The sequence below is a fragment of the Citrus clementina genome, unplaced genomic scaffold (assembly GCF_000493195.1).
Source record: "Citrus clementina cultivar Clemenules unplaced genomic scaffold, Citrus_clementina_v1.0 scaffold_3, whole genome shotgun sequence".
Lineage (NCBI taxonomy): Eukaryota > Viridiplantae > Streptophyta > Magnoliopsida > Sapindales > Rutaceae > Citrus > Citrus x clementina.
In genome coordinates, this window is record NW_006262339.1 from 45095901 (window position 1) to 45119850 (window position 23950).

General features: G+C 33.1%; 2 protein-coding genes across 2 annotated transcripts; one reads left to right on the plus strand and one right to left on the minus strand.

Annotated features, from left to right (window-relative positions):
- Window positions 1-4625: 4625 nt before the first annotated feature.
- Window positions 4626-8559, plus strand: LOC18049838 (pentatricopeptide repeat-containing protein At2g30780). Its single transcript, XM_006444123.2, has 3 exons — window positions 4626-5189; window positions 5568-6806; window positions 7819-8559. Exons 1-2 carry the CDS (start codon window positions 4773-4775, stop codon window positions 6690-6692), a joined length of 1542 nt encoding a protein of 513 aa, XP_006444186.1. The 5' UTR covers window positions 4626-4772; the 3' UTR covers window positions 6693-6806; window positions 7819-8559.
- Window positions 8560-12270: 3711 nt separating this feature from the next.
- LOC18049839 (gibberellin receptor GID1B) lies at window positions 12271-14459 on the minus strand. Its single transcript, XM_006444124.2, has 2 exons — window positions 13956-14459; window positions 12271-13321 (listed from the first exon to the last, which is right to left on the minus strand). The coding sequence occupies exons 1-2, from the start codon at window positions 13992-13994 to the stop codon at window positions 12326-12328; spliced, it is 1035 nt and encodes a 344-aa protein (XP_006444187.1). The 5' UTR covers window positions 13995-14459; the 3' UTR covers window positions 12271-12325.
- Between the last annotated feature and the right edge of the window lie 9491 nt (window positions 14460-23950).

A 23950-nucleotide genomic window follows, 5' to 3' on the forward strand; every position in this document is an offset into this window, starting at 1 on the left:
CGTATTAAATTTATGTTAACCCAAACACAATTCATTTAATAATCATATTAAAATATTAAGACCCTCACGCAACACAAAAAAAGGAGTGGGTCACCTAGTAACCTGCTTAATATCTATATATTTAACAAAATTTATATAAAAAAATATTTGGTCTCTATTACTTATATATGATGTTATAAAATATACATATCTATCAAAATATTACATGTTTACCACATTAAAGTTCTATCATGTGTGTGTGTGTGTGTGTGTAATATTGATATTATGAAATATACATGTCTACAAATATTTTTCACATTTACACTATTAAAGTTTTAAATTTATATAGAATTTCATAAATGAAACACTATGTATATATTCTTCTTCGCCAAAAAAAAAAGAGAGTATAATGTCCTATAATTAAGTTTTGATAATAATAAGAACCTACAAATTGATTTAAAATAGAAAATAAAATTATGTCATTGATTGGGTAAATGGGTTGAGAATTTTAATCCTAACTTGACGCGAAAAAAATTGTTTTGACCCCAACATGGTGTATTTAATAATTGTGTCAAATTTGACATTCTATACCCATTTATTCGTGTCGTGCTCGTGTGGTGTATTCGGGTCGTGTCAAATTTTGGCAACTATCAAATTAATTTGATGGTGGCTAATGAAATACACGATTTCTTGTGTGCTTAATGTTTAATAATAAAACATATTATTACAATAATTGTGAGTTTGAAAAGGAAAATATATGTACAAAAATATTATTTTATTATGTAATGATCAAAATAAAAATAAATTTAAATTGTCTTTTATTTATATATTAGGGTTTGTGAAAAAATAATAAGTTATTATCTTTTTGTTAAAATATTAAGATTGTTAATGAGAATTTTAAAAGGGTATGGTGGCCTATCTGATAAGTTGATTACAAAAAGCAACTTCTTAGCTACTTTTGAAAGTGGTCAATAAATAGAGAAACTTATGAAATAAATAGCTTTTATAAAAAATTACCAAATACTATTTTTGTCAAAACCTATTAAATAATGAGACTATAATATTTTCACCTCAATCTCAAATATGACCTAAGGATACTCAAGATTTTTTTGTTAATTATCCTTCACATGCAGATTATTTACAAATTTAAAAAAAAAATAAAGAACCAAGTAATGAAAGAGAAGAAATAATTGCAAATGTGTAAACTGGTTTTTAATATGCGAGAGAAATTATGTGGAATGACATTTTCTTGTTTGTTTTTAAGGAAATTTTAGTTAAGGCTAAAAATGTAAAAACAACAAGGGTTTTAAGAGTTAGGGTATGTTTAGATTGCTTTAGATTCTCAAGCAATCACTTTTATATCCAATTTTCAATTAATCAGGTTTAAAGTAATTTCAATAACAATCACTTTTATATTCAATTTTGAAATAATCAGCTTTGAAAATAATTTCAATTTTTAAACATGTTTGATAAATTTAGATTGTGATACAACCACTTCTAAAATATTTTGTTAAGGATCCATATGTAGTTATTTTGAGAGGTTAAAAAATAATTTTGAAAGGTTAAAAGGTAATTTTCATATTTGTAAATTCTTTTAAGTCACTTTTGACAAAATCACATATCTTACAATAGATTTTGAAAAGTAAGGAAAGATCGGTCTTTCAAAATCTAAATTTGATAATTAATTTTATATTTAATATACATTCATTTATATTGTCATGTATATTATAAAAATTCAAATTTATCCTTATTCAATAACGAAATAAGATCATTAAATTTAAGGAAATTATTAATATTAATAAAAATTATATTGAGATAAAAAAGTAAAATTAATAAATTAAAAATATTTGTTTTAGCTATCAATTAATGTATATACACAATGAGAATAAGTCTCATATTATATATACATGTTTATAATCATATAAATAAATATTGTTCAAACATTATATCAATTTCAGTTATTTACATTCTTATAGTAATTTCACAGCTAGATTTACCAAATACGTATAATTATTTTTAAAATTCATAGCACTTTTGAAAACAAATTTTAACAAATGTTTAACTAATTTTCTCTATAGCTAATTATTTTTATAGTACAACTAACAACAATTATTTTAAAAGACACAACATTATCAAACTACTCAATTTATTTGGTAAAACAATACTAAAATTAGAATGTTCATACATAATGACAAAAATGTACAAATTTTGTTATATTACAAAAAGATATAGCATCTCTAGTTTGAATGAAATTTTAAATGTATTTATTACTTATTAAAAATATATATCAATTTATCTTTACATAAATAAAAAAATTCAATAATATTTATATAAAATAATAAAAAATAAAGGTTCGTTCATTGGCGTCAATGCTGTTGCTGAATACTCACTCATTTAGCAAAGATACTTTGTGATGCAATAAACCGTATTTTTTGAGATTAACTATGTTACGAATCAAATTCCGACAACAACCGACATTTGAATAGTCAATGGTTGAAGAGTTTTCTAGGTGTGTTTTTACATCGAAACTTGAAACTTAAGTTTGGTTTTATTATTAAATATAACACTTCTGTTGAAATCATTTAGGAATGAAATCTAAAATTTAAAATAGCCATGACCATGTCTCCTATCCATACAATATTAATATAGCTTATTTTTGTTGTCATCTAATTCTAAAACCTTCACAGTAGCTCTTTTGTAACATTTGCATATCTTGTTTGAAAATCGAAAAAGTTGCCATTAATCTAATCCTTCATTTCATTCTTTGCATCGTTTTCGTTCTTGGCTACTTGATCCAGCAGTAGTATTGGTGTTGTTTTTAAATTAATTAATTTAAAAAATTTCATTTATGCACTATCAAAACACTTGTTTTTAAGGGTATATTGGTCTTTTCAAACTCAAAAAGTTTTGCATTTTATAATTGTGCGAATTCAAAATAATTTGTCATATAGTAGCATTTTTGCTACTCTAACCCATTTGGCGCCAAATTTAAAGACACATCTACTGTATAAAAAACAAAAAAAAAAATTGTGTTGGAATGTGTGATTAGGGATGGTAACGGGCACCGCCTGCAGCGGGTTTGCCATTATCAAATCCAAACCCACACAAAATTTAAATTATCAAACCTACCCGCAACCCTTAGTGGGTTTTAATTTTTTTAAGAAAACCCACCCACAATGTATTTTAATAATTACCAAACCCGCAATGGTAAGTGGATTTTTTGCGGGTTATCGCATTTAAAATCATAAATATTTAATATATAAATTTATAATAATAACCTCAAATTTTATATAACATACTCAATTTTATATTTAACCAATATAAATGAAAAATTAAAATTTCAACATGAAGTCAACACAAATTTCCAAATATAAGTATAAATCACACAAATTTATTTAAAAAAACACAAACTACTACCTAAAAATAACAATTACATTTCATATTATCATTTAAAACAAGCTCCAAAAGAATATCTCTATTTCATTCACCACAATAAGTACTCATCCAACACGATTCCTAAAATAATAATTAAGAGTAATATTTTCAAATACTAATTCAGAGAAAAAAAAATTATAATAATGAAATAATTCATGTATTAAGGTAAAGAAAAATACTACATACAAAATTATAATAGGTATATAATATACACAACTTTAGACCTTTTGCTATTTGGTAATTCGAATTATTACATTATTTTCTTTCTAGATTTTTTAGATTTAAATTAAATTAAAAATATTTAGAAAAAAATATTACGGCTCTGGTGGATATCCATGAGAGTATTCATCGAATATAAGGTTAATATCAAACCCACGCACATCTATGTGCGAGTTTTAATTTATAATAATAAACACGCCCACAACAGGTAAAATTATCCGCAATGGATGAATTTTAGCAGGCAAATTTGAATGAATTTACGAATTTACATGTACAATTGCCATCCCTATATGCGATGAAGGGTAACTTTTGGACATTCACTCAGCTAACGTTTATCCATGTCCAAAGGATAATATGTCAATGGATAGATTCTATCCACGTGTAACGAAACCAAAACTTAGGAGGTATCGATTGGGTGTAATCCCGCACATGCTCTTATTAGAGCAGCAGCCTCAGTCTTTTGATCCCTCCTGTTACAAAAACTCAAAGCCCACAATAATGTATGGCATCAATTTTTTGATCTCCACTCCCCTCACTGGAGTAGCACTCTGAGTCCAAATTAGCCCTTCAAAATTATAATGCATAATTTTATTCGTTTAATTAAAAAATATATATTAATATCTCTGATTGCTAAATTTTTTAAGTTTAATAAATTTTTAAATTTTTTTATATATCTGATTATTAAATTTTTGAAGTTTAATTCTTTTAATTATTGCCTTATTAATTATTAGTACTAAAATAATAATTTACCAAGACCCCAAAGATTTGCTCCAGTAATTGCAACCGGTAAATATTGAAGTCGCTTTGCTCAAAATTAGGTAAGGAAAGTGCAAACCAAATAAATTATTTAATTCTTATAAAAATAAATAAATAATTTAATTTGGCTGCAAAAAAAATGTATGTGTGTGTCTGTGTGTATATATATAGCTAATTTTGTCACTCGGAGATAAAATAGATATTTTTTTTTTTTAAAAAAAAAAAAAAGAGCCGAACATTCACAGTTCAGCGTTTGAAGCAGAAGCGTTTGTCGGCTTAAACGAGCGAGCCGCGAAGTCACGTGTTTGAGGTAAGAGCGACAGATTCATTCTTTGGTCGCCTTCTTATTGCGTCATGTTCGCCGTCGTATCAATCACCGAACAATGAAGCGCGTGTGGAAACTCTCAGACGCAGCGCAAACCGAGCTGCTTCTACAACGTCTTCAAAGACACTCCTCTAAACCCAAAACCCTACCCCCACTTTCCGTTTTTACCCTCACCAAGTCCCCAAATCACAGTTTTACCCGCGACTTGTGCGCCCCGGCAACCCACACCGTCTTTCCCACCCTCGTTCGATTGTTGTCTGAGACGTTAACTTATCCGGACGCGAGAGTCCGGAAGGATTTGACCCAAACGGTGTCCGCTTTGCGAGACGAGCTATTGGCAAACGTCGATGATTTGGATAAGGTTTTTAGGGTTTTGGATGAAAAGGGCTCGTGTCTCTTCAGGAGGCACAGCAATGGATATGCTTTTGTTGAGCTAATGAAGCAGTTGGGTTCCCGCCCTCGATTAGCACTAGAGGTAGCTACTTTTGTTATTTTGTTTAATTTATTTGTTGATAAAGTGTATTTTGCTTATCGAAGAAGACTTATGGCTCCATTCGCATGGTATTTTGAAGTTTTGGTTGTGTTGTTTTGTGAATTATTCTAGCTGAATCTGTTTCGATAACATCTGAATTAGGTTTGCATGTTTTTATTTTTCTTAGTTTAATATTACAATGTTTACAATGATGGTTGGTTGGTTGTATGAAAACATATAATTTCAATTGGATTAATCTCTATGAATTGTTTAAAACATTTATAAAATGTTGGGAATGGAAAATTATCAACTAGACTTTTCGTTTTTTTTTTTAACCCAATTGCATTTACATGTTTGATATATTTAATTATTTATTTTCAGGTTCTTAATTGGAGAAGAAGGCAGGCTGGGTATGGTACTCCAATGACAAAGGAAGAATATACTAAGGGTATTAAATTTGCTGGTAGGATTAACAATGTAGATCTTGCAGCTGACCTATTTGCCGAGGCTGCTAACAAGCATCTCAAGACAATTGGTACATATAATGCACTATTAGGGGCATATATGTATAACGGTCTTTCTGATAAATGTCAGTCATTGTTTCGGGACTTGAAAAAGGAAGCAAATATTAGTCCTTCGATTGTAACATATAACACTCTTATATCGGTTTTTGGTCGCTTGTTGTTGGTTGATCACATGGAGGCAGCATTTCAGGAAATAAAGGACTCAAATCTCTCACCAAATGTGTTCACGTATAATTACTTAATTGCTGGATACATGACTGCTTGGATGTGGGGTAAAGTAGAAGAAATTTATCAGATGATGAAGGCTGGGCCGGTAATGCCAGATACTAATACCTACTTGCTATTGCTCCGAGGGTATGCACATTCAGGTAATTTACCCCGGATGGAAAAGATATATGAATTGGTCAAACATCATGTTGATGGTAAGGAATTCCCACTAATCAGAGCCATGATATGTGCATATAGTAAGTGTTCTGTCACAGACAGAATTAAAAAGATTGAGGCTTTAATGAGGCTTATTCCAGAAAAGGAGTATCGGCCTTGGTTGAATGTTCTATTGATAAGGGTTTATGCTAAAGAGGATTGTTTAGAGGAAATGGAAAAGTCAATAAATGATGCATTTGAGCATAAAACGTCCGTAACAACAGTTCGTATTATGAGGTGCATCGTTTCAAGTTATTTCCGATGCAATGCAGTGGACAAGCTAGCAAACTTTGTGAAGCGTGCTGAATCTGCTGGTTGGAGATTGTGTCGGTCCCTTTATCACAGTAAAATGGTCATGTATGCATCACAAAGACGCGTAGAAGAAATGGAAAGTGTCCTTAAAGAGATGGAGAATTACAAAATAGATTGCTCTAAAAAGACATTTTGGATAATGTATTATGCCTATGCAACATGCGGTCAAAGACGTAAGGTCAATCAAGTTTTAGGATTGATGTGCAAGAATGGATATGATGTTCCTGTGAATGCTTTTCCATCATAGTGTACCAGTTCATGCTGCAACATGTGATGCCCTGGAAGTTGCAGAAAGCATTCTTGTGTCTTTTTGAATGGTTCATCATCTGTAAGATAGAATTCAGTTTCAAATAGCTCGTAGGTACACATCTTCTCCAATGTTTAGTACTTATTTCCATATAATGTTCTTGTTGGCCTTAACATTTTGATGGCAATATTGTTGGTGATGTTTATCATTCATATGACCGTTCACTGTGAGCAGTGGATAGGCAATGAAGTTATTTGATTGATATTTTATTTTTAAATTATGAACCAAAAAGAGAATAAATAAAGTGAGGTAAGAGAGTCAATATAGGGATTGCGTGATACAACTGTGAAAATTGCAGAGAGAAATATGGCTTTGGTAGACAACTTTAAAATATTTCAGTTGCATGTCTATAGATGGAAGTAATTCTTTGAGAAAAGATGGGATGTCTTCTTTTAGTAGGTAGATCAACTGCATTAAAAGAATTGGATCTCTTCTTTTAGCAGGAGTGACTCTGGTTTGCTGAAATAAGTAGTTGGATTATCTGAGCTGTAGGCTGGTTCACTGTGAATGATGATTGGATAATTTAAGTGTTGTTTTTCTGTGAGACCAATTTATTTCTTGTGTTGAAGTGTAAGCAAACTCATATTTCGGAGTATTTTCTGTTGACGTGTGCCATTCCAATGAATACGATATCTATCTTTGTTGGAAATGCATGTTGTATGAGCATATTCACATAATTTTCCTGGAGTCTGGTGTTCAGATTATTTTTTTCTCTACCTCATTGAATTTCAGTGCCCTTTTTTATGATATAAAAATCTTTCAACTTGAATGCCAGCAATTTCGCATCAACAAATTATTAATTACAGATTCAGCTGGATCAGACTTATAATAATTAAAATGATGAGACATAAATCTATTGGGGATAGGAAAACTTACTGCATTTTATTCAGAACATCTACAACATCTATCGTGACTTTGGAATTCCAGGAAATAAATCATAAATTTGGATATTGAAACTTTTAGCCTGGTGCTCTTATTTGGCTGTACCATATGAATGCTCATTCTTGAAAACATATGCGGTCTGTTGCTCGCATGACTGCTTGATTAATTATTCATTTTATTGCAGGCAATCGAGGGCATTGTTTGATGGAGCATGACCACCAGTATGCTGAATGTGTATGGAAATTGAAATAAAATTCCCCGGGACAAGCAGGAAAAAAAAAAACAAAAAACAAAAACAAAAACAAAACAGCTTAAGTCCTGTACTTTTTCCTAAATTGACTTGACTTGATTCTGTAGAGTAGTTGAGGACAGAAAAGGGAGACAAATTGCCCTAGGTTGAGTTAGTAAAAATTAAGGTGAGGAGGGATGCTCAGGAGCATAAATCTTACTCAAAAAGGGATGAAGGTGACCCTCTAAGGTTACATCTTAGAAGTTCAAATGAATGGTATTGCTGGAGCTGTTTAAAAAAATACTAAGGTGTAAAGAATTATTATAGGTGGCTTGAATCTGATTCGTATGATTCAAATTCCAGAATTTTCTTCTTCCAATGTTTTGAGGCTTTTCAGCCTCACAAGCTAAAGTTTATAACATGTTTTCTTGATACATAAGGGTGTCTACTGTGAATGGGCCAGGGAAAAGCTTATCTCTTGTTCTCCTCAATGTATTCATTTCTTTTCTTGGACTTGCAGATTGGCTTTATCTTGTATCACTAATTTGAGCTATGATTCCCATTTATTCTGTAGAGCTGATTTATTTTGTAATTTTGGATAGTCATAGCTTTTAATTTGCTAATTTGTTTCTTTTCCAATCTGTATTGTTTTATTGTGCCATTGTAACAACATTTTCAGCTATTTTTAACTTTTCATCCATTTCTGGTAAATTGGCATGCTCTGTTTTAAGCCCTTAAATCTTTCATCAGATTTCCGTAGCGAGCTCAGTTGGACTAGGCTGTTTGCCTTTTTCAGTTTAATATGATCTAAGCAGTAGCAGTGCCTATTTATAAAACATCCATCTAATTGATTGGTTGCAGAAGCAGCAGAACTAGGTGCCCTGTCTCAGTCCTGGATACCTTTTTCTTTTTCTTTTCTTTTCTTTTTCGGGGGTTGTTAATGTTAATAGTAAACGGTATATGTAACAAGCATTGATGATAAGTTGTTCATGGAACATTTCAACTGAAGTTTATCAGTTAATCCGCCACCGAAAGAAACGAATCAGGAAAAGTAGATCCCTGCTTTTGACGTCTGGTTTTCGAGAAGCTCTGGTAAGTTCATGGAATTTGTTTAGAGAAACTGTTAATCATACTATTGGTGTCTACTACTGTATTGAAGTTGGCATTTTTGGGTAAATTCCTAATTTGACACCCAAAAAAACAAAAAAATGGGAGATCTGTCGAATCGCGTCGGAGTCGTATTGAAGTAAATGATGCACTCACTATACAGTGCACTGATATGTACTATTACCAATTTGCATCGACAAACATGTGTGATAACAAAATCTACAGCAGTCATGTCTCCCAAACAAATTTTGGTCCACATTTTATAATATATAATTGATTCCTCTAATTTCTTATTTCCTGTTTGTGAATTGTACGTTTGGTACTCATGGGTATTTATCGTTTTTTTCATTTACTCTGCTTTATGTTTCTTCCTTCTGTTATGTGGTAAAGGTAAGCGGTGGGTTTTCAACTTTCAACTCTCTGGATTTCGTAAAGTAGAGCTTCATAACCCCCCATATGTATATGTGCGTGTGTATATATAAAATAATTTTCTAGTGAAATACGTTTTCACTTTGTTAAATTAAAGACACTACTAAAAGTGTTGAAACCCACCGACTCCACAAATGAGATTCAGTTGAGTATTTTAGAGCTTTGTATATTTATTATATTTGTATGTGTGTGTGTATATAAAATTATTTTTTAATGAAATTGAAGATGATAGTTAATAAAAGTTGAAACCTACTTACCACATTAAATGAGACTCAATTGAATATTTTAAAATTTTATATTCTTTTTGTTTATTAATATATTTATTATATTTACAGATAAAAAAAATATAATTTTTAATGTACAATTGAAATATGTATTTTTTATATTTTAATGACATTTCACTGTAGGAAAGCTACATATAGTTTGACCATAACAGTGATAAACCACTTTCATTTTGTTGTTGTAGAAAAAAAATGAAAAGACACTCACACAGAGAGAACAAAACAAAGCAAAAGAAAGAAGCATTTGTCTGTCATTACGGGTGAGCTTGAATCTTCGCATCAGCATCCTTCAGGAGACATAAAAATCCAGTGAGGTGTATATTTGATTTGATGATGATAAAAAAAAAAACCCCCTAATTTGTGTACTAAGAATATTCTCTCTTTGATATGTTCTCTCTTTAAGCAAAACTTTGCTCAAGACTTGACGTTCATACACTTAAACCTGTCAGCCATTTTTGTACTTTGTTGTGTTTTTTTCCTCACCACTGCAATTTCGTTAAAAACTCTTTTTGTGTCAACATCCCTACCGGCCTCCCCTCCCCGAATCTTGTCCCGTGTTACGTTTTTGCGACACTCTCTGCGCAGCGCCCTTTCTCGTATTTTTCTAATTTGATCTTAGTGACGTGTCGAATCAACCTGCGATGATCAAGTTTTCCCGATTAAAAATTTTACCCAAATTAACCGACATTTCTGCATTTTACCAAAGAGGCCGATTAAATTTAAAAAAGTGGTGGTGTGAACCGCAAGCAAAACAGCTGATGACTCAAGACTAACGCCTACGTACGTGTGTAGTGTAGACAAGTACAAAACCAAACAAATTAAGCAAGGAATTTGTCCGCAATAGTGATTTAACTAAAGCCATTTGTCGACAATGACTCCGACTTTGTCGCATTGAGAAGAATACTTTCAAAGCCTAAACAGCTATTTTACGAAGACGGTTGGGAATCAGAACAAGAAAGGTCGCAAGCAATAGTATAACAAAAATCATTAAAATCTTTAATTATGTAAAATTTTTAACAAGTAAAATGAATGAATGAATAAAGAAAGGAGAGATTATCTCGGTGATTGACAGGTGCAAAACTAAACAAAGCATAATATTCTAAGCTAAAGGCCAAAAGCTTACAAAGTCAATTAAAGACAAGGTTCCACGTCCCTGTCCAAGGCTTAGCTGTTCCATTAAAAGCCCTGCAAAAGCAAAATGCCCAACAGTTGAGATTAATTATTAAATATTGATGTGAAAATTGGTTTCTTGTAGATTTTCAAAGTGGTCCCTTTAGAGACTGGGACACTGCGAGTAGTTCCAAAATTTCCAACCACCAATTTAGATCAACGTTTCCCTCTTTTAAAACAACAATGGCCAAAATTCCTCTATTTTGCTGTTATCCCAAACTCCAAACAATCCTATCTCCAATTTGGCAATCATGACACGACTGTGAAATTAATTTAAATTGATGTTGAAACACATGATTTAGACTTGCGTCCAATCATAAAAATTTTCTACGAAATAAACTCATGATTCTGGTGGATGGGATTTTGGTTTTGGCTTCTGGGACACAATGGAATGGTCCGCCAAGCCACACGCCTCATGCCACACTGCCACTTGAACTCCTTTTGCAAAATTTGGACATTTGGTAATTGGTCTTGCCTTTAGGCTCCAATTGGAGGTCTACTAAATCCTCAATGGGGTGCGTTGAGAACGGCTGATCAAAGTGGGATTTCACCTATCAACTGAACAAAGCCCTGTAAAAAAGTTGAGAAGCACTTCATTTTCAAGTACTGGAAATAAAAAGCACATATCATATCAATGACAGGGTGGACTTTTGTGCATAACAACTTTGTTTCCATGCTCGGTACTTGCAAGTGGCATTCATAGATCCCCATCCTTTGCACTTGTAAGCAGGCTTGAACAGTTAAAGGAAAAGAAATGCCTAAGCATATTGCAAAATCGTGCTTTCACCAAAGGAGGCGACCAATAAACAACTTTACAGATTCAATGCTGAATCAAAGGCACCAGTCTCTGGAATTTCTATCTTCAAAACTTGCCAGGCTAAGGACCAGAGAAACAATGAAGTCATGCGAGATTGGCTCTGATAGAGATGAAAGGCAAGAGATAGTTTGGACTAAAAACAAAATCTTTATATAATTTCAGAACACATGTATAACATACAAGTCCATACAAGATGGACACATATTCCAGTTCATGGTTTTTCAAATTAGTGCTTACAAATTACCCGTGCTCACTAAAACCAATTGATATTAACTACCAAATACTACCCTCAGCATTTTCTCTTTCCCCATTACTCGTGACCAGAAGTTACACCAGCGATAAGCTGTGAATTTGGTGGTTCAGCCAAACCAAAGTAACAAATCTCTGATCCTTTGAACAACTAAAAGTCTCCGATAGATTACCTCTGCACACGTAAATGGCATAGGCCATCAGATCTCCATTCTGCAGATGAACAGCCAGTACCCAAAGAAGCAGAGCTTGTATTACCACCACCATAAATGGTAACACAGTAAAGAAGTAATACTACACAAACTTATAACTACACACCATCACTTCGAAAGAGTTGAAAAAAAAAAAAACAACTGAAATGTCAAACTTCTGTTATGTAAGGTTGCCTGTAGTTAAGGTTAAGTAGATATTAACAGCTAGGATTCACGAAGTTCTTTATCTCCTCCATGAGGCAGTAGAAGTGGTCATTATTCGGCAAGAAGTAGAACCCAATCGTGGCTTCCTTCAGGAAAAGGAGTTTCACATCTTGACCAGCTTTCCTCAGCCCTTCAACATAAGCCAATTGCCAGTCTTGAATAAGATCCAAACCAGCTACACAAATGAGGCTTTTAGGGAATTTGAGACCTTCAAGACTTTTGCCCCTCGGACCAAATGGATTACATGCTGGATGATCTCTATCTTCTCCTTCGGGGAGAAATGCTCTCCAATACCAGTTGCGGTCCTGTATAGTTACAAAGTATTTCCCATCCAATCTTGTCTCTGATTCAGTTCTCTTTTCTCCACCAAACATTGGATGAAGGAGAATATTACCCAATATTTCAACCTCTGCTTCAGCTGCCCTCACCGCAACATGGTGTGCTATATTACCACCAGAACTATCACCGGCCAAATAAACATAGACTTTAGAATCCTTTCCACTCTGAAGCCAAGTTCTTGATTTAACCCACTTAAGAGCAGCCCACCCATCATCGTAAGCACATGGATACCTATACTCAGGTGATCGGCGATAATTTACAGAGACCACAACGGCCTTGCAAATGTTAACAAGGCGGCGGCAGAAGGTATCATAGATAGCACTGTTCGCAGAAGAATGAGTGAAACTTCCACCATGGAAAAAGATTATAACGGGGACAACCTCAGTGGTACTCAAAGGCTTTTCAAGCTCTACAATGCCCCACTGAACCTCATTTTGCGGGGCAGCCTGGAAAACCCTGTTGAGAAGACCCGTGGCTCGGTCAACATGATCAAAGGAGAAAACCCCATCAACAGGAATAGTATTGGGTGGGACTTTCCGGTCAAGGTACTCAGCCAAGTCCCGGTTAAAAGTTCCATCAGGCCGACGCAGGAGATTGTAAGCTAGCTTGAAATTGGAAATGAGGACCCATGTATTTAAAGGAACAACCCTCTACAAAAACAGAAAGAAGAAAGAAAAGGGGAGGGGAGGAAAAAAAGAATGATCAAATTAGAAAGCTCGTCCATCAACCATTACCATTTACAAAGCTTTATCATAAAAACAGATATAAAGAAAAACTATTGATCAATCATATCTAAAAATTTAAAGAAAATAAGAAAACATATCTCTCAATCAAGAAGAAAACCCGACAGAACAGCAAGAAATTGTTAGATAAAGAATGCACAAACAACAAAGAAAAGAATGAACAAACTCGGCGGGCTTGATGTTCAAATCAGAGTGTAAAACGAAACTTTAGCCGCAAAATTAAATAGGGCATGCTCAAAGATCAACTTCTAAAACCAGAAACTGAAGCCCACGTATGAAAATTTTTAAAATATATATATATAAAAATTAAAAGAGATTTTATTGAAGAAACTCAAAAAGTAATGAGCCAGATTAGTAGAAGAAACAAAGCAAATCCATTTAAGTAATAACAAACGGATGCATTGTTTTGGCCCAAATCAAGTGAAACAAGCTTCCACAAACCAAAAACAAGATATACAAGTCAAAGATTGACGAAATCAAGCAAGGAAAGAAAAAAAGATTTGAGCAGAAAATCAAAAGTATGAAAGAGAGTGTGTGATACCTTAGATTCATTGAGGTTGACTTCATTACCACCAGCCATGGCCGAAACTAACCCAAGAAGAGGGAACAAAGCCTTAAAAATAACCCAGAACTCAAATGTGTGATCTTCAAAGAAGCAGCAACCTCATAATAATTAATTCGAGGTAAAACTTGTGGAATTGTAAAATCTTTACAATATAATCAAGCAAGATGAACACAGCCTACTTTCTTTCACTCACTGTGTTAGCAGTGTCTCATTTTTTTTTTTTTTTTATTTATAACTTGAAAACATATACTTGAGATTGATTCCTCGTTTAAAAGAGCGTGTTTCTGTTTCTGTTTCTGTTTCTGAACAAAAGAAAAGACACTTGTGAAAGAACGAAAAGCAGAAAGGGAGATAAATAAATAGATAGGAGATTTATTATCCCTATATCTATTATCAATGTTTTTTATCTTACATTTGCACGCATATGGAAGGTACAGGATGTTCAAATAATAAATTAATTAAAATTAAAAACTTTTTTTTAAAAAAAAAAAAAAAAAAAAGAAAGAGAGAGGGAGAGTCAAAGGGGAAACTGAAAAAAAAATGAAGGGTGGGGGAGCGACGGAGGAGAACGAAGACGAAAGAGACGACAAACCGGGGCGGCCGAATTAAACTGTTTACGGTGGGACCCACCCCCGTTTTAGTTTTCTATTACATTTTTTTTAAAAAAAATATAAATATTAAATAATGTCTTTTGTTTATTAATTTTTGTATTCTCCACTTGGCTTTGCTTTGCTTTGCCCCTTTTGTTCATTTTTGTTGTGGCGTATGCGCGACTGACTGTGATGTGAATTCAATGGATCGAGTTTTCAAAGGCTTTGTTGAGGTGGCCTCTGCCAGTTCTGTCCTTTGGACCCTCCTTTGACTGCATTTGCAAGCTTAATCCCTAAAGCATTTACCTTTCTTTCGTCAAAGTGTTATATCCGGAATTACAAACATAAATATAGTTGGACCTGCACTGCCCCTACAGTCGAATCTAGTGGGAATAGATTGAGAGTCGCCATTCTACTAATAGTAATGAAAGCTTCTCACAAATTTCATTATTCTAAATAATAATGTTATATGTAAATGTTTTATTCATTAAATAATTGATAATTTTTTTATAAATTTTAAAATAATTAATTTAAATTATTATCTTACCATCCCATTACTAAATGCCTCATCGTTTAGGTGATCTTACGCTACTATTCTGTTAATTACATTGACAATTTTAATCTAAATATTTACTTCAAATACTACTTGCTAATGGCTCCCATGACATATATCTAATGACCCTAAAATATGCAATGTGCGTCTTAGTTAGAGTAATAATTGGGTGAGAATTTGTGTCTGAAGTTCTTCCATTCCCATCAAAACATTATTTTAAAAAAAAAAAAGAAATGTTTATTTAATACTTAATATAAATATAAGAATTTATAATTTATATATGTTAGACCCTGTTAACCTTTTTTTTTTTAAATTTTGGTTATATCTTAATACTATATCTAAAACCTAATTATACAAACTCACCTACAGAAATTAGGCTCTATGAGTATTATGATGTCGTGTGTTTTAAGCTATATATACCCAAATAAAATATGTAAAATAAAAGCTCTAGCTTTGAAAAAATAAAAAATAAACAATATTTATTTTTGACCCAAAAAAGGAATCTTATTTAATTAAATATAATTTTGACAAAAAATATTTAAAAAAAAGTTATAACATTTTTCATCAAATAGCGCTAAAATTATATCACTTTAGCTTATGAACCACAATTATAAGCGTTTACTAAACTCATTAAAGCTACGACTTTAAAGACAAAACAACCCAGCAGTAATACCAAGGAGAGCCTTTGTGTAGCATGATCCAATTGGAAGAATAGAAATAGATAAATAAATTTCTAGTGGGTATATCATGCTATTTTACACCCACCTGAAAAATATTGTGACGTGTAATTATGTATACAATTATTTTTAAATTGATCAATTATGGTAGCGAAAGAAATTAGTTTAAAAGGTGATGTGTAAGTCTTTTGGACGGTTCTATTAAAACAGTTACATATTATTTTTTCTTATAAAAAAAATCTTATTACTACATTGTATATTATCATTTATTGGAGTGACCTTTTTTATTTATTATAAATATTAGATCATATTTCATCATTTATATTAGTTTGAACGTTTACTACTCTTGAACTAAAACATGTTCAATGTTTGGTTACATAATTTGTGTAGAGTGGATAGTTCAAAATTATGCCTCCAAAAAACAAAAAGGACAGTCTCAAAATTTATACATGAATTTTTTATATATAGAGAAGAGATTCTTTATGTTATGTGAAATGAAACAAAAAATTAAGGTTATGAAAGAGTATTAGAGAAATTCACAAAAATAATAAGTCAAATTAATAAAGTATAATTCTTAACAAATTTCTAGAAAAGATGGTTGACTGAAAATTAATAAAATAATTTATGTTAATTACATTTAAAAAATAATAATTAGTTTTAAATAATTGCAAACAGTGCTGGGTGTAGCCAAGCCAAAAGCAGGCTCTGGCAGTAGCTGTACTCATTAGAAATTTGTCTTGAGAAAAAAACAAATAAAAAGAAGCAGACAGAGTTTCCTGCGTGCGGCCGACGCCAAGGCACGTGGCGACAAAGGGTTCCGTCTCGACTCTTTTGCCAAACCCCACCCCTATCCCCACATCAATTTCCCAAACTACCCTCGTTTCTCAGGAAATCACCAAACTGCCACTGATGAGGACGCGTCTTTTGTCTGCTAGCGGAAAGCGCGTGACGGCATGTTTTTTGTCGGAGCCTAGAGACGAAGAGGGAAGGAAAAAAAATATATATCATTATTTTTTTTTTCCTCTCTCGGTGGACCCCACGTAAGGTGGGGCTTTGGTTTTTGTCGCATTCTGTGGAGGGTGTATATCTAAATCGACCCCTTTGAATACGGGCACGTGTCGATCTCGGAGAAACTCACGTTTTGTAGTTGGGACCCATTAATTCCCGTAAAAGTCCTATTCTTAAAACAAGTCGATACGATGATCGATACACCGCCTGTGGGTCCCGGCGAAGACCCCCTACGCTGGGCAGTACAGCACTCGAAAATCGCCACGTGTTATATTTTAAAAAGCTTTGGGGGAGCGAATCGATAGATTTTTTTTCTTTTCGTGGGAAAAGCATGTGGGGGGCCTCCCTGGTGGATTTGCCCGCCGTTGATCAATTTGTTTGATGATAAAGATTCAAGCAATCATGCCTGTGAGAAAAATGAAAGTAAGACGAAACAAAGGAAGAAAATGCGCTAAGGTAGTTGATTAGGCACATTGCTCGTGCGTACTTGAAAGTAATCAGAACCGTTGATCTTTCCCCCATGGGAAAGGGTCAGACACATGGAAAATTCCAAAGGTTCTTTAAGAAATACATCTTTTGACAAAGTCGCCAACCCCCGCAACTTGCAAATTGCCATGCTGCCCACGGATTCCGGCTCCAATTTTTGGGATATTGTACAATTCAAGAAAGTGTAAAATCGAAACTCTATTGTGATTGTAGTCTCATGTTTTGCGAGACGTTTTCTTTCTTTTTGGATTTGATTGTGCTTCGGACAAGAGTTCCAAACAATAATTGTCACTCTTCTGTAATTCATGTGTTAAACGTTGATTAACTGCCAAGAACATCTGACAGGCTTAAAAGCGACAAAAACAACAAAATTTCGGAACTATTGCCTTGTTATAATTTAGGTATTTCTGCTTTTCACAGCAAATGTGGGAAAATATATATATATAGATTCAATACTAAAATAAAGAATATTTAAGATTCTAGTTCGTCACAAAAAAAAAAAAAAAAAAAGAACGAAAATGTAGTAGAAAATAAAGCTTTTAGTCTTGGATTAGGCTCTCTCATTTCAATTTTAACACGCTTTAAGAAAGTCTAAAATTTCATTATTATTTGTGGAATTTTATCTTATAGCGACCACTATTTTATCAATCAATCAATGTTTGACGGGTTATCATCTTATTTTTAATTTGTGATTAGGATGATATCTCCACATTCAACATATTATTGAGCTCTTATGAGATCAAAAGTTTAGGCCTCTCTATACATATTGTGATAGTAAAAGTTTTAATAATTTGGGAAATATACTTATTTTTTTATTAGAGCATTTCCACATTCTTAAAGTCAAAAGTTGAAGTCTCCTCATATGTACTGTGAAAATAAAATTTTGCTTCTAAAATGAAAATATGTCCCTATATTGTTAAAACATATCTTTATTTTTGGAATTTAAATAAACTACGTAGAAGTAAATTCAAAAATAATAATAATAATAATTTTTTGGTCAGAACTACCAAATTTATTCATACTATCAAATAATAAATACGTACATGAGATAACATAATTATATTTTGATCGATTAAGGGAGCATCATTCACTTTGTAACTTAAATAAAACTTCCACCTCTCACACCCAATACTTATTATTGTATGTATATCTCCAAGATTTTATTTTTATTTTTTATTTTTTGGGCTTTCTTTCACATTTAACCTCATTGGTGCCCCAAGCTTCATGCATAAAAATAAATAAACAAAACCTTTTAATAAATTGAAGAGAGGGGGGAAAACAGAATTTTTTTTTATAAAAAGAAGGTAAAAAAAGAAGAATAAATAACAGCACGCTAGGTAGGCTGATAAAATTTTGGAAGCATATGTTGTCGTCATTAAGAAGGTGGCTAAGCATGTGCCACGCATCTCAAGTCTCACACCAAACAAACATATTTGCCGTGTAGCTTTACACCACCACCTCCTTGACTCTCTCTCTCTCTCTCTCTCTCTCTCTCTAGCTGCAACTCTTTTGTATTTTATTCTTTATTTGCACAAACAAAATTGATTAGTTTTCCATTTAATTAATTAATCATCTTCTTCTGGGGGAGTAATTTAACGTGCGGCCCACATTCGTGTTTTGTCCGTTTGTGCGTTAGGTCAACAACCGGGAACAGTCCTTGGCTGTTTGTGCACGCCACAGAAAGGAGCGAGCCCTTCGATACTTGCGTTTTTTTATAGGATAGAACCCAATTTTCCGAACACTTTTTTTTTTTTTTTTAATTTATTAATTAGTTTTGGCTTCTTCCTTTCTTTCATTTTCATTTCGTGGCACTCGGTGATTGGTTGGCCTTTCTCCTTGTGTCAGTGTGTGTGGTTTTGGCATTTCTTTTGTACACGGCGTTTGTGTCAATCACATTAATAATGCTGTTCTGTTCACTTATCTTTTTTTCTGGAGCGTATCCATTTATTCATCCACGACGCCGACCAATTGTTAAGAGTCCATTGAGCTTCAGCGAGTAAGCAAACGGCTCCGTTTTCTGCTCATTTGCAAATCCCAAATCCTCTTCTTGGTTTTGTAATACTAATTAATCATGGCTTATGAGAGTTGGTAAAGAAAAATTTTGAAGACAAGCCCCTGCCCCCTCGTGTATTAATTTCATTCTTTGGCTCACGACACCATTTTTCTTAAACACTTAACATAAAAAGAAAAAACAACAAAAGCAAAATGTCTCCCCGAAAACACGGTGTTAAAATTCAATGTACATAATGCACAAATCATTCATTTGAGAGAGTTAGTGCAGGCACTGTTAACGGTCCATTACACTCACACGTGTGTGTGTGTGTGTGTAAATAATTATATAAAATTTTCTGTAAACGCAACTGCATATTCTGGATGTCCTTACGGTGGTCCACTAATGACAAAGATTTCTACAAATGACTTTTGAATGATTTCAAAAAGACCTTTCGCTCCAAATTAAAAATTTTACATATATAAGTAAAGATTTGGCATCCAACTTTTAACTCCACTACGTTGGGACTTTTTGTCTGTTGGGTATCGAGACAAAGCGATGTAATGTTGTAACATTGAACGTGAAGTCTTTTGGATAATTATGTTATCTCTTAATTAGAACAAATTAAATTCCACCAACCAAAACTCCCCTCAACAGGTTCTTTGTATGGAACCAAAACAGACATCACAATTTCACATGGGTGATGGGGTGATTTGCATTTCTGTTCTTGTTCCCTCAATCTTGGTTTTTAAGTGTTTTAATAAGATCTAAAAAATGGGTTCAGATCAGACTTCTGGGCTGAAGCAAGGTCTTGTAATAAAAACCACTAATTAAAAAAAAAAAAAAAAAGAATTAGTTGGTTGGTCTTGATTGTTTTAGTTGTTTGTTGTTTAAAATTAACTTGGCTCAAGGGTTTTGAATTGGTCAATGAAGGGATCGATGCATATGTTTGTCTGAGGTTGGGAACTAACTTTGTTTTGTCTGTTTACTTGTAGAAATGTGAGAAAAGATTAGGCCGAATTGATAAAGAACTTTTAATACAATGGTCAATTTGGGTGTTATTATCAATCATGTCTCAAAATGGTTGGCGAGTAAGCAATGTTTGGCTTGTCCAACTGCTTTGTCGTGGCCTTGATATTTTAACCTAATAATGCAATGAGGTGATGATCTCATTTGCTTTATCCACAAGTTATCCTGATTCCTGATTTAAAACAGGTGTTTCATTCACTGTTCTTTGAATTTTACAAGTTTTTACTGTATGTACAGCAAAATTATTACCCTCACAATTTTAATTGGTGGTTTAATCGTTAAGCATGAATAATGATATGATCTAACATACAACTTTATGTTTAGAGTGGGGAAGTACCCATATTTAAAGGTTCAATAACATATGAAATCTCTTTTTTCCTTCAATAAAAATATATATCTCCCACGTATAATCTTAAGTGAGACAAACGCAACACACGCGTCTGTACGAGAGTAAAATTACGAAAGTAAAATTAAGTGAAATAAATCAATGGTGATAGTGATATTATTACGAGAGTAAAATTACGAAACATATGACATGATTTTATTAAATAATAGTATCTTTAAATCTCTGTCATGGTCAATAAAATTTTTTTGTCACTTTCTTTTATGTCAATAGAAATTGTTTTTTTTTTTCTATTTTTTCCCTTTTTAAAAGAAAAATTTATTCAACTAGATCACAATAGTACAAACAACGCAATAGTAACCCGATATATATCAACACAATATCAGGATCTGTCTAGAAATTCAATAAAACAACAAAATCTCATAAAATAGTGCACAAGAGATAAACATATATATATATATATCACATGAAAGGTATTTCTATCAAATATCCACATGAAGTCTCTTATACTCTCCACCATTGCGTTTAACTCTTCTAATTAATTGACGTGGTTATGAATCCCTTACCGAAAATCAATCTTTTACAGTATAGTTTAAAATCTTTTGTTTCCCCTCTTTTTAGAAGCGATGGCCATAATTGGTCTTTCGTTGCATATTAAATTGTTAAATAATATTAGATTCAAGTAGTAAATTCATAATTCCAACTTCCAAGTCAATGCTAGAACATACCATTTCAAATTTTTTTTTTTTTTTTTTATATTTGCTTGGGATAACTAGTAGTTACAATATTCTATGCAATAATAATGGTTCTAACATAATCCATGTAGACAATTATTTGATAAATTGAGCATGTGGTAGTTACAAAAGTATAGAATAATTTATTTAGTCTTAATACAAGGAAGGAACCCTACCAGCAGCATGAAAAGTGATGGATTCTTCTAGGGATTAGGGATATAAAGCACCTGTGAAAATCCAATAACAAAGACACTTGCGCATCATCGTTGCATCATCACAATTCTAATATGGGCAGGGCATCAGGAGGGTCCCGTAATATTGTTTGTTCATTGAAAAGCCAAGATTATTAGCGATCGAGTCTTATTCAATCAAAAAATAATTTATCCGGTATTAGTGGATAATTTATGGGATTGAGTCAGAGTTGCATGTTATCCAAGAGTTTAATTAAATATGATAGAATAGAATAGAGTAGAACAAGCATTTGCCGTGGTGATGACAGCGATGACATCTCAAATGTAAAAAAGCAACAAAGGAAGCGACTATGGCTTACATTATGTGGTTCCCTCTGCCGAGAGCAATTGTTACTGTACCTTTTATCCAATGTCTGCAAATGGAAATTAAACATTCATGGATCAGATCTAATGTGCTCATATTATGATGATCGATACTCTCACGTGACTCCATAGTTAATCTTTAAGCTCATATGTTCTCAGTGTTATTATTATTATATATGGCACGAGAAGTTGGTAGCTAAATTGTTATTATTCTTATTCTTATTATTATTATTACTTCTACTAATACCAAAGAATGTTATATTGGAATATAAATGCTTACAATGTAAGATTTTAATTGCAATTTGTAACAGATAAGAGATCTCATAGCGGAAAACTTTAAAACATATGTACGTTCGTGTTTGGATCGAATGGACTGTTCTGTGTCCAGTACTTTTTGTGAGGGAGTAGTGATGATCAATACTCTCACACGACGCCATAGTTAATCTTTAAGCTCATATGTTTACAGTGTTATTATTATTATATATGGCACGAGAAGTTGGTAGCTAAATTATTATTAGTCTTATTATTATTATTACTTCTACTAATACCAAAGAATGTTATCTTGGAATATAAATGCTTACAATGTAAGATTTTAATTGCAATTTGTAACAGATAAGAGATCTCATAGCGGAAAACTTTAAACATATGTACGTTCGTGTTTGGATCGAATGGACTGTTCTGTGTCCCGTACTTTTTGTGAGGGAGTAGTGATGATATTTGTCAACACAAAATGTGGGCTTGTTGGAAAGACTGTTCTAGCATGACGACCATCACTCGATGTTAATCAACACCATCGGATCCAACCCAAATACTTTGGAGTAGTTGCTTAGTTTTGCTGCTGAACTTGGGCTGACCAGCATCCAGTACGAGCCCACTTAATCCGTGAAAGAAAGCCCCAACTTCCCTTTGCTAGTGGCCCCCCAAACAAGTCAGTAGTCAATCTATCAGTTGCCGCAAATTGCATGCGTAGTAGAATTGAGGAAAGAAGCACCTCGAAGTTAAAATGGCCAACTAGCCAAGCAATGTGTAATTTGATCTCTGCTGAACCTAGAAACACTGTTACTAAAAGAGCTTCTTTCCATAACCAAATTGAAAGTAAGCAACTGCCCAGGCACCGAACGTAAGCACTAATTCACCAAACTTCCAGCCGCTCCATTAACATTATATATTATTATTAACATCTATTTGACAATATTGGTCGCAGAGCACCTTGGTAACGAAATGAGTTTGCCAGCAACATACCTCAGTTCATACTTAATGACCAGAATAGCTCCGGTTCCATTAGGAGGAAACTAACCTTTGGAAAGTTAATTGCATACAAGAATCACAGTAGTATGAAACGGTAAGACATTTTATAAGCTGAACAGGGTTGGGGGAATGTTAGCACTTAGCAGCAGCACCAGCATCCCAGCAAGGACAGAATTAATTTACACTATGGACTTGTTTCTAATGATCTCCAAAGGAGTAGAAACTCTCAGTTATGCAGCTCTACTCACACCAAGCAACTAAAGATATTGATGTATGATATACATGTATCCGCTAATATCAGGTAGAATTAGCTATATTTTCAGTAAAAGGTCTCATCTTTGTCATTTTCTTTGTTGCTTGCATTAGCTGAAAGCGAAGACCAGCTTGTAAGTACTAACTACTAAGTGGTATCTTACTTTTGTTGCTGGGGTAACCATAACTGGGGAAATGAACATCGTTGTGTGTTTCCTTTTATGATTGACCTTGAACTGGGAATATGGTCACTAGGCAGAGCCAATGACCACAAGCTGACACTCAACATTCATCTGGACATTCTTTCAACAAAGCAGGTGTAGTCTTTTAACTTCCACTTATGAGCCACGAACCCCAAAAAAGAATAGGTCAATATCAGATCACTTATACAGAAGAAAAAGGGAAAAACAAGAAGTAGCCGCTGACATATAGAAGAAAGAAGCTACTCTGTTAGTGGTGTTAGAAGTGTACATGGATCAACCGAGACAGCATCACTACGGGGGTTTG

What these genes read in the sequence shown, in the direction of transcription:
- LOC18049839 (XM_006444124.2), bottom strand. Translation starts at nt 13,994, where the DNA reads ATGGCTGGTGGTAATGAAGTCAACCTCAATGAATCTAAG. An exon ending in TCAACCTCAATGAATCTAAG is followed by an intron (nt 13,322 to 13,955) that starts GTATCACACACT and finishes CTGTTTTTGTAG; the next exon opens with AGGGTTGTTCCTTTAAATAC.
- LOC18049838 (XM_006444123.2), top strand. Translation starts at nt 4,773, where the DNA reads ATGAAGCGCGTGTGGAAACTCTCAGACGCAGCGCAAACCGAGCTGCTT. An exon ending in GCCCTCGATTAGCACTAGAG is followed by an intron (nt 5,190 to 5,567) that starts GTAGCTACTTTT and finishes ATTTATTTTCAG; the next exon opens with GTTCTTAATTGGAGAAGAAG.